Source organism: Cimex lectularius, unplaced genomic scaffold, assembly GCF_000648675.2.
Source record: "Cimex lectularius strain Harlan isolate CLEC.00 unplaced genomic scaffold, Clec_2.1 scaffold104, whole genome shotgun sequence".
Lineage (NCBI taxonomy): Eukaryota > Metazoa > Arthropoda > Insecta > Hemiptera > Cimicidae > Cimex > Cimex lectularius.
This window is the reverse complement of record NW_019392737.1, coordinates 435,390-452,877: the sequence shown is the minus strand read 5'-3', so window position 1 is coordinate 452,877 and position 17,488 is coordinate 435,390. Positions and strand designations below refer to the sequence as shown.

The 17,488-nt window shown below is 32.9% G+C and overlaps 1 protein-coding gene across 10 annotated transcripts in view; it reads left to right on the top strand.

Moving 5' to 3' along the window:
• The window catches only part of LOC106665649 (neural-cadherin), a 538,139-nt gene that overhangs the window by 227,609 nt on the left and 293,042 nt on the right, over positions 1 to 17,488 (top strand). The window contains exon 1 of one of the 10 annotated variants that reach the window (XM_014392229.2): positions 7,078 to 7,466. The exons of the other annotated variants lie outside the window; for them this stretch is intronic. Within the exon in view, the coding sequence (XP_014247715.1) occupies positions 7,442 to 7,466 (25 nt within the window). The 5' untranslated portion in view covers positions 7,078 to 7,441. Of the gene's footprint in view, positions 1 to 7,077; positions 7,467 to 17,488 lie in introns of those variants that run through there. 10 annotated transcript variants of the gene reach the window in all.

Here is a 17,488-nt window from a genome sequence, read left to right as displayed (position 1 = left end):
TAAAAAATTAATACAATACCAAATGGACTCTTCGTTACAAAATTAACATAACATAAATCCAAATGCTTGAGAGTAGTAAAATATGTCAGAAGCGAGACTGGCTTTGCATACTTTTTAGACGCTGGGAATTCTGAACATGTAATTTAGTTTTTTGAAGCTTTTCGTTTGTTTTTATGCTTAATTTTAACCAAATAGATTTTTGTTTACTTTGTATTACTTTTAATATTTTCTAATATTTTAAAAATCTAAACATTACTTTTTTAACCGTTTTAACCCAAAAATCAAATGTTTATCCATTAAACGTTAATTTTACATTGGTGATCAGCATAGAAATGAGAATCATGTGTTTAGACCTGATTAGTAGGGACTTTTCTATCAGTATTGACAGAAGCAAGAAAATCTTACGTAAACTCTAAAAAAGAACTTTGGAAACTCGTTAAAATGTACGTTCTAACCGATTTTGTATTTTGTTTGCGTAAGGTTACAATAGAAAGACAAATGAATCTCAAATGGGTTTTTGCGCAAATGCTCTTTCCATTGGTGTAATCAAATTTACAGTGGGATTAATATTTCATGAGATTCGAGGGTTTTATGGAAAAAGTTATGAAAAGTTGAAGTAATTCGGAAAGCGAAATTCCTCGAATACAATTGAGAATCAGACTTTAGAAAATACAGAATTTTTAGACCGATTCGACATGTAGGTTCTCCTCCTGAAATATTGACGTTCATGGGGCACCCTAAATAACTTTTAACCAAACATTTACCATTGGTTTCGACCAGTTACTTTTGGTGAATCATAAAGTTTCGCTCACTTTTTCCTAGATGAACCGTTAGGGCGCTGACACACGGAGCGGTTTTGCTAGGTTGTGACACACGCAGCGGTATGATGTGCGTTTTGGCCGAAGCGGTTTTGTTTTCTCTCAGTTATTAAATGTATCCTATAGCAGTGCATATAAGCATTGAACGTCGCAAGGTTTTGCAGTTTGTATAACAAGTCCTGTTTAATAAATATATTGNTTGGGTACCACTCACCGCCTGGCGTTTTCAAAACCGACGCGTTGGGTCGTCTCCGCCACCGACCGACTCGGTTTGAAAACCGACAGGCGGTTACGACCGCTACGTCTGTCAGGTTAATGCAACAGCAATGAACGACTCACCGCCTCGATTTTTCTCGCGATAAACGCTTCGGTCAAAACCGCTCCGTGTGTCATCGCCCTTAAATGATCATCGCAAGTAATAAAAAACAATCCTGTTGCTTATATGATGATGTGTACATGCATTAAAAAATATATCGTATTTTTAGAGATTTTATTTAATCTAAAATTGAATATCAAGGACCAACAACATATTAATTGACTTTGTATTTGAAGGTTTATCCCAATATGTATCTTATTAATAGTTTTCCTTGGCAAATGTAGCAAACTAGGGAAAGCAAACAAATTGATTCCGGTGCTTTATTAATAACCATTCCCGTATGTTACTGCTTTGTGTGCATTTTGAGTTGATAATTTCAATCTCAGCCCATAACGGGCTTATTCTTGCATGATTTATTTATGCGTTGCTGGTGCATTTTTTAGATGTATTTTTCGATTTGTTAGTTGAGGTTTTTGTTTGAATATTTAAACACTGTCTAAAGTGTTAACTAATTATATGTGTGGCTAGGGTTTTTAGATTAATATAAACATTCAAAATTTACTAAGTCAATTTATACGAACTGATAACAGTATGACCTATCCAAAATATGATTAGTCCAAATTGATTACCCCTCCTACCTCCTATCGCAGTTTCTCACCGAGCAGCTAGAGCGAAGAGGTTTTTTGTCATAATTCACTGGTGATATACAAAAGATGGATCCTGAAAAGAAGTGCCGGGGGTTTTCTACCGTAATACGCGAGCTTAGGTGTTTAGCGAAGAATTTTATACCGAGCGTTGATAAGTGGGTTGGTTGAGCCAAGAGGTGTGATTCTGTATGCTTACTCAACCATAAACTCAGGTTTAATCTGAAACACGGGTGTTTCTATCTCACCATGATATAACACACCTTTTATCGAACAAATCGACACCGACAAACGTTGGAGAAAACAGCAATTATAGCAACAAAAATTAGCAATAAAAAACTACATAAACAAAGAAAATACATGATAAAATAAACAAAGTGCATAAATATTTCAAACTAAAATCTAAGAATGCAGCGTTGAAAACTTTTAAGACTTTATCGTAAGTATTATTGCGTTGTGAATTTCCGACTTTATTACAGCAAATAAAGAGGTTTGCCTTTTGGCTGAGATTACTACGCGTATTTGTTTAAAGTGAGTTGTTCATATTTACAAACCTCGAGGTCTATTGTTGACGCGACTTGAGTATAAATAAAAAATATGCGAGAGAAAGTGCGTTGACTTCAATCGTTAAAGAAATAGAAATTGTCGGTTTAGAACCATATATAGAAAGAATATTCTTTGATTTGCATATCAAAAGTTTATCAATTCTTACTGTACGCGAAAACAAAAACTGATTAAAACCCCTTTAACTGTTGAGAGCGCAATACACAGGTTATGTTGTGAAATAAATGTTGCTTAACTCTGAACTGAGTTAACATACGCCAAGCAGCCGAAATTGAACCACCTTGAGCGAAATTGAACTCCTATTTTTGAGTGAACTCGGTTCCTTACTGAATTGTGTTTAAAGCAAGTTGGTCCAACGGGCTCTTAAAAGCAAAATTAATATTTTCATTTATTTAATCTCAAATAAATTAATGTTCAAAATGTATTCTGGAATCACCTGCCAATACCGTTGCTCCATTTACTTTTTTTTGTTGGTCATTGTGGGCCGTAAAAAACACAAAAGGTTTTATATATGTATATATATATGAAATCTGACCAAATATTTAATCATTTCATTTGCGATTCCACGCATTCTCTCAAGGGTAAATGTCCGTAGGTAATTGCACTTGGAAGTTTCTCCATGTAAATCATCATTGCTTAACGCCCATAATATGTGTGATAAGTGTTTCGAACTTTTAATTAAACAACACCCCGTCCTTCGTTTTATCTGCCCGGTTTGTCCTGATTTACTAAATTAATCACGAAAGCCGACCAGTCGTAAATACGGTTAGGAAATTGCGGAATTTTCAACTCGCAATGTCAATTTTATCTTGGTTAGAGTTGTTAACGGTTTACAATTTTTTACCGGTTAATTGCCTGTTAATATTGATAATATATTTTACAAATATGACAAAATCTTATAAAAAGGGGCCGCAAAGATTTAGGCCTTGACATGGCACCCACCACTGTAAGGTAAAGGTCCGGGTTCGAATTCAGCGGCCGTGCATTCGAACCTGACACAAAGGGCCTTTTTTCAAAAACACCGCCATCCCGGGGTCGATATAATCACGTAGTTGAAATACCTAATTTAAAAAAAATACTATATTTAAATTATTAACAAATAAGTAGTACAAAAATTTATTTGTACAACAAATATAAAATATATACGTAGTACATATTTCATTCTTACAGGGTTCTGGTAATTTAAAGTACAACTTTATAATGAAATATTTTTTGGTTTAATAACTTCGTGCAAGTTAAATTATCTCTTGAATGGGATAGACTAGCAAGTAAATTATGATATAAACTCAAAAATTAACTAAGCAAAACAATTAAAAAAGTAAGGTAAAGTTAATTTAAAAAGTACAGGCCAATTGTTCTGTGTTCTTGTCCGATTTGAAAACGCGAAGGTTGACGTTTAAAGAATAATACCGTACATTTAAACATAATATATTAAAAAAAAGATGAAGGCCTTTAAAATTAATTATTTCGCTCGGGGAAGCATAAATAAATTAGTTATTTTACGACATAAAGAATTAAGACAATTGCCTTGTTGAAATTTTTTGTAGCTGAAATGAACATGTCTCTCAAATGTTTAGCATTGTTGAGTCGTAACAATTACGTGAGGCAGTAACATTTGAGCTTAATCTGTTGATAATAATATATAAAGTGTTACATCATGAAATAAAATACAAGGTCAGTAATTGTTTAACTCATTTGCTGTATATTACTACAAAATTCTTAGTGAAAATAATTTTTAGATTGAACTGATGGCAAATAATGACCGAAGCTTAATTGACAAATATCATAGACTTATCAACCAAATTTACAATTATTATTTTGTTCAATTACATATTTGTTTTTTCGTTGTTCTTCTTATTAAAACAGAAAATCAAAAGCTTCTTTTATAATTTTGAATTTAAAATGTTGAAGTTTTTTAGTGTTGTAAAAATTTATCCTCGGGGCATGTTGAATGGTTAATGTATAGCATTACTTGTCACTTACTCCTTCTTCGTGCATAAAGTGGGGCAGGACTTAATCGCATCATTTATGTGGTCGTTATCCAGCTTCTCTTGTGTCCTACCGAACTTACGATTCGAACGGTTGAAATCACCTAAACGGGTTTTCCACAGCCAACTATAAAAAGTCTATTTTTCCCAGTTCCGGGAAATTGGGTCAAATGAATGTTTTCGCACTTCCCGCAAGCGCAAATATTCCGTTTGTAAATAAATTCAAAAAAAGACACCCGTTTTTCTTCAAAATTCTATATTTTGTTCTTGAACAAACAAATAAACAGAATAAATATTAACCTGGAAGAAAGAGCCATGTTAACAGTCGTAAGTTGTCATAGATTAGCTAACGGTTACACACAAATGTCACAGTTCTCAGTCCGCCGACGTTCGTTGGTTTAATGTGTAGGTGGATTGTTTAAAATTTGGTTTAACTTGAGTGTGATGCACATTTTAATGAAACTTTTTTTAGGGATTGTAGTTTGATTGCAATGTCCCTCAGGAGCCGATAAAAAATTAGCTTTTCTTAATATATCATTAAGTTCGTATTTTTATCAATGATATGAAAGTAATATCTAAAATCATAACAAATGAGATTAGATTTATGAAAAGGTATAAAAACAAAACACAGAGTTAAATTAATAAAATAATTTATAGCCAAATTCAACATTGTGTACCTATTAATTTCACTAGTTTTCGTGGTCCGATTGACCAAATAATATCTTTCAATTAATTAATGTGTATTTAAGGTGTTGGTTGGGATGGGAAGTTAGTGTCAGAGGATCGAAGTCACGATAGCTCAAGTGGTAGAGCAGCGGCGTATTTAGCCGAAGGTCGTGGGTTCGAATACCGCTTGTGACACTGACTTTTTATCTCAACCAATACCTTAAATACAGATTAATTAATTGTGACAACCTTTGAAAAGCTGGATTTTTCTGCGTTAGCCAAAGTCAACACGTGAAGTTTATTAGGTCTAAATACCTGTACAGTTGCTGGTAAATCGGTGGAGACGTTTACAAATTATCAACCTATTTATTTTTGCGTTAAAAATATCGGAAGCTTTGGATGGCGATGTTTTAAAAGGGTAGTTTAGTTCAAGATATATTTCTATATAGGTATATTTCTACGTCTTCTTGATGGTGGGTTTTAATAATCCTTCCATTGTTGTTAATGTTGTTTTTCTGACTCTGTATGGTTCCCCCTCAAGCACAAATTATGTATTTCAATATCCCTTCCCCCATTTTACTAAACACAATTTTGGCATATTGACGATTGTTTTGGTAATGTGGGTTAAAATATATTTTTTTAGCATGGAACAAACTTGGAACACAATTTGTTGGATCAATAAAAAATAATGTTTTTTCTTCTAAAATTTTCGCTAACAATTTGCATCCGATTTATTTTAGAAAATCACGTAAATGATGATAACTTTCAACGACACACTATTGGCATGAACGTTGCCTCCTTAAAAAAGTTAGAACCGGAGAAATAAAATAAAACGTTTGATGATTTATATATTTTATCATCCTTATTTCTCTTACGTATAACGACAAAAAACCTAAATGTTGTTCACATAGCCTGAAAGAAGAAATATGCTGCTTTCTTACCGTTGAATATGTTCAATTTACATAAAATACAGAGGAGTTGTGGTTTTTTTGGTGAACACTGGACATCGGCGAAAAAAATTTGTTCCCCCGAATCCAGGCCAATGTATATTTTTTATGAAAATTTCTATTTAAGGGTGTTAAGGGTGCTTAAAACGAATCCAAATTTATTTAATAAAAATCAGTTTTTTCACCTTTTTACATGTAATGTATTTAGGTTTTTGTAACGTTTTGTATATTTAGTCTCATTGTAAGTTTAATAAAAGCAAATCGAATGATATGTATTAAATTTTAAAATACTTACACAACAAAGGCAGAAAAAATTTAAAAATTAATTAAATTATTTTGTGTTCTCTTCTTCTAGGGCCCATTGGCAATTATGCTCGAACTCGGACATGTGCCTAATATTTTTTGTCTTAGTTAGCAAGCAATTACTAACCAAAAGTTTCATTAAAATCGATGATCGCACGTGTATAGCTTTCCTTTGCTAGTTTAATGTTGGGTTTGAACTTAATCAAATAAACAACATTATAAAAACATTTAAACAACAACAACGAGTTATATAAAAATTGCTACATTTTTAGGGTTTTTATTTATTATAAAGATTAATTATATTAACAATTTCTGTTATGTATGCTATTAACATATATAATTATATGTTATATAACACATAGAAGGCAAAATTGCAGGATTTATGCTTATGCCGACTCTTCAAAACATTTACCATTAACTAATTATTGTTTAAGAAAGGTAAAACGTCTCAATTTCAACCTCATAACAATATAGTTTACAATACTTTTATGTTACCCTTCTGTTGTATGTGGCTTGTCCAGTTATATAGCTAACTAATTATTTTAATGTCATGTTTGCTTAGGACCTTTGAAATTTCTGTTTAATAACGTCAATCATTGGTACAAGCAGATTCTGATGTCGTTGGCTATTTTTAACGAACCAAGACGTGTTTCATTTTTAGGGTTTTTATTTATTATAAAGATTAATTACATTAACAATTTCTGTTATGTATGTTATTAACATATATAAATACTAACTCACAAACATCAGAAATGTTTAAACCTGTGTTACTTAAGTTAATTACTCTCAAGTCTCAACTGCAGGATTTATGTGTATGCTGAATCGTCGCAAATGTTTTAATGTTTATGTTGTTTGTATACAACTGCGGCTTGCCTCGGTGTGTCACTGTTTAAAATTGGAACGCATTTATATAGACAGACTGTGGTGTAAAATTTGGTCGTTATTGGCATTTGCCAAAACAAGGAACGCCGCCCCCGTTCCGCTGGCTGAGGAGACGATAAGCGTACGGGGTGGGGGCTCGGCTGTAGCTTTCACCCTCAGTCCGTACGGGGCTTTCTGCCAAGCAGCACCGAAACCGGGTTCCGCGTCAGTTTTTCCGACTGGAAATTCGCCGCCAGCAGGCCGCAACAACTGCAACGATGTCCAGCATGTCTTGAACAACACGATCTGCAATCTGCAACATTAGTCTACGCGAATGTTCCTCGCAGTTTTCATTTGTGGTAAGCGAATCCCTTCCTAATCCAGTCGTAATCGGTGGAAGTGTGACAACAAAATCGGCTATTTACCGTGAAGTGAAGTGACGTTGAGTGTCAGGAAAATTTTATGTGAAATTCATCATACAGAAAAAAAACACATATCTATTATATTTATAATGTATTGAATTTGACTGTTATTATTATTATTTATAACATTATGACAAATTTTGTTATACATTTACCATCAAGATAAAATCGACTCTACAAAAACCGGAATAAAATTGATTTCTTCTGCGTAACATTACTCTTCCCTCGAGGCCCTTGGGCGTTGAAATTACAAACCGCCGTTACGTTTAATTACAATTATTCATGACGGGAACTGAATTCTTTGAATAAAACCCCTACGATTTAGTAGCGTAATATTGAAGCTGGAGGAATTGGTTCAAGTCCGAAAAAACAAATTAAAAAAATATCTCACTTTGACGTTGTTTGTAATTTATTGTGATTGCGATTATTGTGAAGGTTACCGGAAATATCTGGTATATTTTTTAAACATTGTTAATAATCACCTCAATTTTTAATCTATTCCGTCACTTTCATATAACAATCAATATTTTTTTTTATATTAATGGTTCAATTTAAGTTGAAAGATGTTTAAAAGCAAGCGTCATAAACATAAAGTGGACGTAGCGTCTTGAAGCATGAAAAAGTTTCCAGTACTATTGATTTTGCAAAACCTACGGGATAGAGTTAAACCGGGTACTGCAAATAAAACGAAATATAAACGGGGAAAACTGTCGGAAATGTTTAATTTAGAAAACGCGTGGTTTCTCCTATTTGTAAATGTAAATTTCGCTATTAAATCAAACATTACTTACTACCCAGCATCTAACTAAAATAGTCCCATGGTCAAATTATGACAAAGACGGGGAGAAATATTCATAAGATAGAAATTGTGCCTAGTGGTAATTTGAAATTTATAAATGTCTCTTCTACCCTCTGTGCACTTTTCTACTTCTTTTGCCTATCTCAAGAAGAAGAATGAAATTTATATTCAACCAGAACATTGCCGTGTCGCGTTCAAATAAAACATCTGTCATTCCAATTTAAAAACAATTACACACGCACAGTTAGTTAAACAAAATAAATGGGCGTATAAACGGGTAGTTAAGAGATCATTAAGGCCGACAAAAAAGGCTTGCTTGTTTAACAATCTTCAAATTAGTCAGAATAACTAGTTCTGTAATTTTACCATCCATGCCATTCATCAATCTGGCAGAGAGGACAAGCCTAGGCGTTTAAAAACGATATAAAATGAAGTTTGTTTTATTAGGCTTTAAAGGGATTTTTAATCTGTTTAAATAAATTCTTTGATTAAATGGACATAAGATGTTTGAATAAATGTTTATGTAGATAACAACAATAAAGGCAGTAACTTAAAGAAATAAATTTATTTTGTTGTACAATTGCTGTTATTTCATCAAAAATTGACAGTGGTATACATAATAATACTGTAATATGTAAAGCCATTAAAAAATGTTTTAAATCATTTTCCTGTTCTATTAACTGATAGCTGAGAGTAAATTTCTTCACAATTTAATTCGTTGAAAATCCATAACATTTATAGCCTATTAAAAAAATATTTTCAACCGAAATTAATGTTGACTACATAGAAGTGAGTTTTTTCAGAATATAATTATTAATTATTCAGAATAAACATATAATTAAAATTACTTATGGTATAAATAATGTTTTATAAATTAAAATTTATGTTGGGTAAAGATGTGTTTGCTTGCAGGGTATGACATAAATACGAAAAAATTAGGTTTATTGAAATGAAGATGGCGTTGTTCCGAATAGCGTCTTTCTTTAGAAAAAAGCGATGGTGATCGCACTAGGGCTTATTTCTGTTCTGTCAACATCCCCCACAAATATTTTTTTTAGATAAATTTAACGGAAAGAATTTTAGACGAATAAATATTTCAAATGTACATAATCATGGAGTATGACTTGAGAAAAGCTTCAATATGCAGTCTGACTTTATGAATAATTGATATTAAACGTATTGTTCGTTTTGTCTCTTCGCCTTTACTTAAATGAAATTCGTTTAGCATAAGCCATATTTTCTTCTGTTTTAAAGTTATTCGAACAGAGTGAGGAATAATGCGAACCAGCGTAAAGACATAACTAAGTTCGATATAACTCGTGACTCGGAGTGGAGTCACTTGTTCGCGCACCGATTTGCAAGTCCGTCACCTCAAGACCTGAGAGCCCATCACAAGAGGCATATCAGATAAGTTTAACGGCGAATTAAGTCTATAGTCCGGAGAATGTAAAGGGAAGATTCATGGGGTAGAATTTAGGAGGTAAGAGACTCCATGGTTAGAAGCCCTCGTAAAAATTCAAACGACTCCCTCTCCGTCTTAACTTTTCACTTTTATTTTCTCCCCATTCTTGCATTGTTTTCGGGATATTTGAGCCTAAAGTGTCGTTTTCAAAATGTCTCTTCTTCTGCTTTACAAAGAATTTGACGAAAATTCAGAACAAAAAATTTCGTAACCTCTGATACAATTTTGAACTTCATATGTTTCTATATGGTTAATTTAAAATAATATACTATAAACATAATAACATAAATAACAAAAAAACAACACCTTTTTAACCGTTTACTTTTCATCAACCCAATATTGACGATGCCGACATGTGCCGATAGGTATTAACATAAAAAAAGATTGTTTTCGTCATTGTTCATTGTATTGTGGGCCGGTTAATTTTTCCACTAATCATTCATTCCGCCGCTTAATTGATCGTGAATTTAAATTCTCCAATCCATGGTGAAACTTGTATGTCGTTTTATTCAACATGGCTAGAAAATTATTTACTGCGACCTGTTAATTATGTCTACATTAGTGCAGTCATTTTAATATGGTCAAAACCACTTTCAGGAATGATACATTCGTTTCTCGAATTAAATCAACCGAAATTGTGTTTTCCTGTTAATTTATTGTTTATCGCTCCGTAATATCTTTCACATTTATTATCTTTGGTGTGTAAATTACAAACAGTGATTATGAATTAATAAATGACTGTTTTTCCCTCTTTCTTCTGCCCCGACATGGAGGATCGGATTAATTCAACTACTTGTAGAGCGGTAAATCTGAGTAAACTGCCGGACGGCAATTCTCTACCCTGATTAATCGCTCTTAGGAAATCGACTACTTAAACCTATATTCTTCTTCGTCTTTGTTTATTTTATTTTTACAATCCAAAATTCAACATATTAAATCTAATAATAATTTAGATTTTACGTGATTACATATAATATGTAAAAGAACCTTAACATAGTCGTTTTTTTTTTCTTAAACTTAATAAGGCAAACCCCGAAATATATATTTTGATTTTCTCGGTATATTCATCTTCAATAAATAAATAAATAAAAAAAAATAAAAAAGAAACTTTTTATTACAATTAAAAGGATTAATATACGATAAAAGTTATCAATTTATTGTTTTGAGATGAAGAACAGCGTTTTCCCTTTTGGAGTCGAAGGGATTGTCCCCGTTTACACTTTTGATTATTGTGGTCGATCTCTGAGATGGTTTTCCTGGAAGATTTACGTTCCTTTAATAAAGTACAGAACTCCCCTCAAGGGGACGATATGGAGGTCTACATTGGCCTACAATGGCTTTCCTTGGTGCCATAGTCTTTTCCTAGCTATTACATGGCAAACTGCTAAACAGTTTAGTCGTTTCTGATGATTACGGCCAGCTAGTGCGAGAATAGGCAGACCAAAATGGTCCTAAATGACCAAACTGCAGATACAATCTTAACAGATATTCATAGGAGTTCGTCTGTCATTATTTCTTACTATCCAAATTGACAATGTTTATAAAATAATAATGTTGCAATCAATGGGAAATTAATTTTCAAAATATTCATCAAAATAAAAACGTCGTTTTTAATTATTGGTGGTTGTTCTGCAAATGAAGTCAGACCTATATCATATAGTTCAATGACAGACGTTTCTGATGTTTTATCTCCTCGTTCAAAGCAGAACTTGAACAACAAACAGAATTTTACACATTTACTTACGTACATAAAAGCATTGTGAGACCAAGTTTGTTTATTGTTTTTGCCTTTTCTTCTAACCATACCCTAGTTTTACATTAACATATACACATTAATTTCTTGCGTTTTTCGTTTTTACTTTAGTTGTACAATAATAAGTAATTTTGAAGATTGTTAATTTAAAAAATAATTGCACTTATTTGCATTTATGCAATTCGGATATAATAGGGTTTTTATATTATTCGTATTTATATCAATTATAGCGAAAAGTATTTTTTTCGGTAATGTCTCTTAGCATGTTACTCAGCGTTTTACTTTCCCCTGGTTAACTGTAGGTGTGATGGTTGGATGTCCACTGGGTGTTTTTGCTTTTGTCTTGTTTATTATTATTAAAACTGAGCATAAACTGGAAATTTCTGACTGCAATCTCAAAACAATAGCCATTAATAAAAACTATATCCATTAAACTCAATATTTATCAAAATACGTAGTTCGTTTCATTCTTGCTGCTTTGGTCTGTCAAACGTGTTTCGGTTTGTCTATATTAAACGTTTGAGCAGTTATAATAATATATAAATTTGTTGAAAAAACTTAACCGAAACACACCGAGGAGTAATGATCGTGAAATGCCCAAACTACAGGTTCATCACTTTGCAGACCCAAAGAAAAAGATCATAATTCATCAAAATCAATTAGTTCACATCCAATGACAGCCGAAGTAATCTAATCTTGTGCTTATTTTATTATCAAATGTAACTACGCCGTGACGAAAAAACAAAAACAAATTACTTGATAAATTTTCGATCTATTTGGATTATTTTTCTATTAATAAATGTGTAAAGAAAACAAATGTGTAAAGCACTATCACATTGTCATCATGGATCGGATTTGGGGATTAAGCTTGTGCAACACAGATTTTTAAAGCTGTTGTAAACAAGTAAAGTACCAAAGTAAACATACACATTGTTGTGTTTGATTGAAACGTTTTCCAGTGGGTCTGGCATCGGTTAAGAGTGCAAATTCTCACCATTGGTGACATTTTATAAAGCGGAATTTGAACAAATCGGGCTGTAAGATTTCTATTTTGGAGAGTGGGGCGGGGGTGGCTAAGGATCCAGAAACGGACGGTGCAAACTTTCAGAGTACAATCCGTCACGGGGACTGGCCTAACTTGCTTTATATAGAAAACAGTTGCTGACTTGAGAGAGAGAAAGTGAGACAGGAACTGATGGAGAGTTCGGCTTCCCCATTATCCTCGGGGGAAGTTTGCCTTCGGTAAAGATCTTGACTTTAACTCTCGCAAGGGACGAAACCTGCGCCAACGTCAAATCGTTTTTTTTGTTATCATCCCACCACAAATTTTGCGATTTTCTTAAAGATCTCTTCGATATCCGTCATATTTTACGGTTATCTGGGCACGAAGATAAAGATCAGTTCAGAATTCTTTGCTTTTGCGGGTATGAAATTTATTATAAATTTATAAAATTGAAATTGATAACAATAACTTCGCAGTTACCGATGCGGAAAAATTTTCTATACTTCACTATCGGCATTCCATACTAAAAATTTCGTTTCACATTCGATACATTTGGGGAGGACTTGAAACAAAACTAACTAACTACTGGATGGTAATAATTTGTTTAAAGTGTTAGATGTATCGATCGCTTTTCATTCACAAATAAGAAGAAGTCGTGTGGTCTGTATGAAAAAACAAATTCCATTGTTACAGCCAAGCTTTCGACCTATTTTAAGGTCACTGTCAGGGGAAAGCAATATTATATTTGTTTTAAAATTGATACAATTTAGTTTTTAATGGATCCTTAGTAATGTTGGAACTAACAAATGTCGATTTCCAAATAAATTGGAAGCCATCTATTAAAAACTAAATTATGGAACATTGTAGACATATTAAAGATTGTTTTGCTCTGATGATAACTTTAAAATAGATCGAAAGCTTGGCAATAATAACTGAATTTGTTTTTTCATTCAGACCATACCGAGATCCGGATTATTCGTCGGTAATAATTTGCAGAAGTCAGAGAGAAAAAGAGCAGCACCGACGGCAGTGATTCAGCCATCAGTCTGATGGCTTTTGGAGTCACCAGTGTTTGGTACGAAGCCAAAAGAAGTAGAGAGTGAACATGGGAAATGAAATGTCTCTCCACTTATATAAATTCGGTTCGCCTCTCAAAACCGAGCCCATCGAATGCTGTGAAGTTAAAATACACATCCCGAAATGAATGAAAGAGGGGCAATTTTTGGTTATACCAGGAACATAATTCCTAGGAAAAAGATAGCTCTATAATGCTCGGGATCTATTAAGCTAACGTGGTAATAGGTTGATACAAACTATCACTGATAATTTGTTGTTATATTGAAGACTGCAGCAAAATCGATAGGAGATTCGGCTATTTTTCAAATATCTATCTCTACACTACAAATTGAAATTTTTGTATGTTTAGGAGCAGAAATCTTCTGAAATTTTTTAAATATTTTGAGTCGAATTAAGTAGTAGAATCGGTTCACAGTCAAATTTCATACCGGTGGAATGTATATTGTTTTGCTAGTATTTATAGAAATGATAAAGGTGGGGTGAGTATGTTGTTCAACACTTTAAAAGATTACTCACTTGTTTTCAACTTTTCGGATGTCAAGCTTAAAGATCATCATCAGGTTGAAGGAGTTACATCCAATTCTAAGGGCATTATTTGTAAGAGTGAACCCGCTGATCACCCGCGAAGTTCCAATGAGAAGCTGGTTTTTAACGCCGCTCAATTTTCAACGTGCGAAAATCATGAATTACACACAACTAACTATTATCCTAATAACTACTGTAAGAAAATAATTTTAAATTATTCATTAATTTGTTTGTCAAATATTATTTAGGTTCATGGTTAAAATAGGAGGTAGATCAAAATCTATTATACTAATTTTTCATGTATCTCCATGTTTAATTTTACATTATTTTATTTCATTGTTCTCAAAGCAATCTAGTTCGCTCCCTTTATTGAAACAGTGTAATACTCTTGTGTTTAAATTGAAATTGAGGTTGAATCATAGAGTGTATATTGAAACTCTTATTAACACTGGCTAATTATGAAAATGTATTACAAACAATTAAAGGTGTTTAGTGACTGTTAGTTAATGATTATTTGAAGATTGTGAGGTCACAAACCGTATCTCACGATCTTTAAATACAATAGTTAACACAGTTTCAACAAAGGGAGGGAAGTCCAATAGTTTAGAAAATCGGAAATAAAATTATGTAAAATTAAACATGGATATAAGTGTTTTTTTTACACATATTCAATACGCATTCACACTTATGTACATTGTATTCTTTCTGTTTGGTAGATGGAGTACTCAACATTCCTCCATCGACCTGTATATAATAACAAACTAATCTAATAACTCGAGGTGCGATGGGGATTTCACCAACAGCCCCTCCCCATTCACTCTAATAAATACACTCACTCATTCAAAACAGAGAAACCCAAAATACATATTTTGACGGGTATATACAATAAAAAATGAATTATTAATATAATAGATTTTGATCTTTCTCCTATTTTAAACATATATCTAAATAATATTTAACAAACAAATTAATCACTTATTTAAACTAATTTTCTTTCAGTATTTATTAGGATAATATTTTATTTGTGGTGTAAATTCATGTTTTTTTGTACTTGTTTGCTTCATGTTGGGACGTCTGGCTGGCGGTGGATCGACGGGTTCTCTCAATTCACATAGAGAGAGTGTTTGTAACTCCTTCAAACTGATGATGATCGTTGAAAACAAAGAACTGAGATTAAGAACTATCTTTTAAACTGGTTGCTAGTATTTTGTTTACATTTTATTGTTTTAAATCCTTACTAGGGTGATGCAATTTTTTTTAAATTAATGAGTTCGGCATTGATACCGAATCCCTATTTGTAGATCACTTACAAAATTGGCTTTTTCTACAGTTCATTCTATCGTAGGAATTTTTCACGATTTTTTGTTTGTTGAAAATTAAACCTGTCTCTTTCTGCAACATAACAAAAATTTATCGACTGCCAGTTAGTTTAAATCGTGTTGTATTGTTGGTTTTCTACTATTCTCCGCTTTTGCTTAATTTATTCTATTCAGATTTGTTCACTTTCCAACCAAGTTTGATTGACCATTGACAACTATTTCGCACTAGTAAGCTTCATCGTTTACAGAACGAAATTACAAACTCATTAATTTTAAAAAATTGCATCACCTTAGTAAGGATTTAAAACAATAAAATGTAAACAAAATCATACAAGGGATAGTTATGAACTTTTAAATAGTCGCATTTATATTTTGGTCTTTTGTCGATAAACCTGGTCTGATTATCCTCGCTCGTTTGCCCTGCCAGGTGAGTTTCAGCATTTTGTTCTCTGGTCGTGAGATTGTATTGGTGTCTCATTCTGCTTACAACCCTGACTACATTTCCCCAAATCAATAAACTTATAAATCGTCTGTTGCATTGAATTTGCATTTATTTTTAAGCAACATTTTTTCAAGCAACAAAAAAGGTTCTAAAAAACATTTACTTTAAAATTTACCAAATTGTCACAGTACTATTCAAAACTAAGTAACTATTGAATAGTGGTACGTAATACTAATGGTTATAATAAATATGTTAGTCAGTAAATATATATGTTTAACAAATTACCGTATTCAATTGTTAGTTTTTAAATAACTTTATAAGTTAGTTTTCCGAACTTTAAATAATCTTATAAGTTAGTAAGATTTTTATACAAGTAAGTTAGATTTATACTTAAGTTAATAAGTAAATGTATAAAGTGATTAATTTTTAAATAAGTTCGTAAATTAATAAGATAAATTAATTTCCTAAGTTAATGAATCGATATATAAATAGTTAAATAATGTAATACATTAATTAATAAGTCAAAAGTTAATTAATTTAATAATTAATAGGGCGATAAATAAATAATTTAGTACAAAGCAAATGCAGAACAATTAGAGGTTTCAGGTAGATAAAATAGTGTAGAGATTAGTGATCGTTAATCGATAGTTATTCAGATATCGTGAGATTTCACCCGACCGCATCTCACGATATCTGAATAACTGTAGATAAAATAGGTTTTTTCTTCTGAGCTTCCAAGATCGTAAATTGTCACATTTGCCATTGAAGCACATATTGCGTTTACACTGCAACCTTTCTCCGATTTTTTTTGCCTGTATTTTAATTCCTCTCTGATCCGTGTATTCCAGCTAAGATCTGTGAGTCTCGTGGACGGGGTGGCTAGTCGTGTTACTTCTTAATATTAGATTCGCTTGTCTACCTCCAAGCTGGGCAAGCGAACAACATTTTGGCTCCATTATCATTTTGTGTACAGCTATTTTGTTTGCTAAAGTGTTAACATACTCTGTTTGTGACTTCACGACAGTGAAGTTTAGTTTGTTGTCCTGTGTCACCTCTAGGTATTTACCTGTGGTACCCACGGTATGTTCACGCCACCAAGCGTGACTTGCTTGTCAAGAGAGGGTTTTGCCGCCTGGTAAAAATACCGATTCTATTTTCGTATTGGTTACGAACACATTTAATTTCCAACTACGGCAGAAACGGTCAGTTTTGTAGAGCAAAATTCAAATTGTATGCTATAGCGCTTTGTCTCCACGAGGACCAATATGGGCCATGTCAGGCCAATGGTTACCAAGATGGGCATGATGGCACGCTAGCCCACACTGGGATGGTACAACCTTTCGCCAATGATTGGTCCAGCAGGGGGTCCTAAATGGCCTATAGTTGCTTACCTTTCCTCTGCCTTGATGGATATCGAGGTCGAGGAAATCGTTGCTGCAGCTTTTTGTTTGGCTAGGGCATATAATTGCTATTTACATTTTATTGACCGATACATGGTTGGAAACAACAAGCAATGGCCGTCCAATATTGACTCAGAGTGTGGACCCGGCACCCATCTATTGCGTACTTTGTTCGTGCC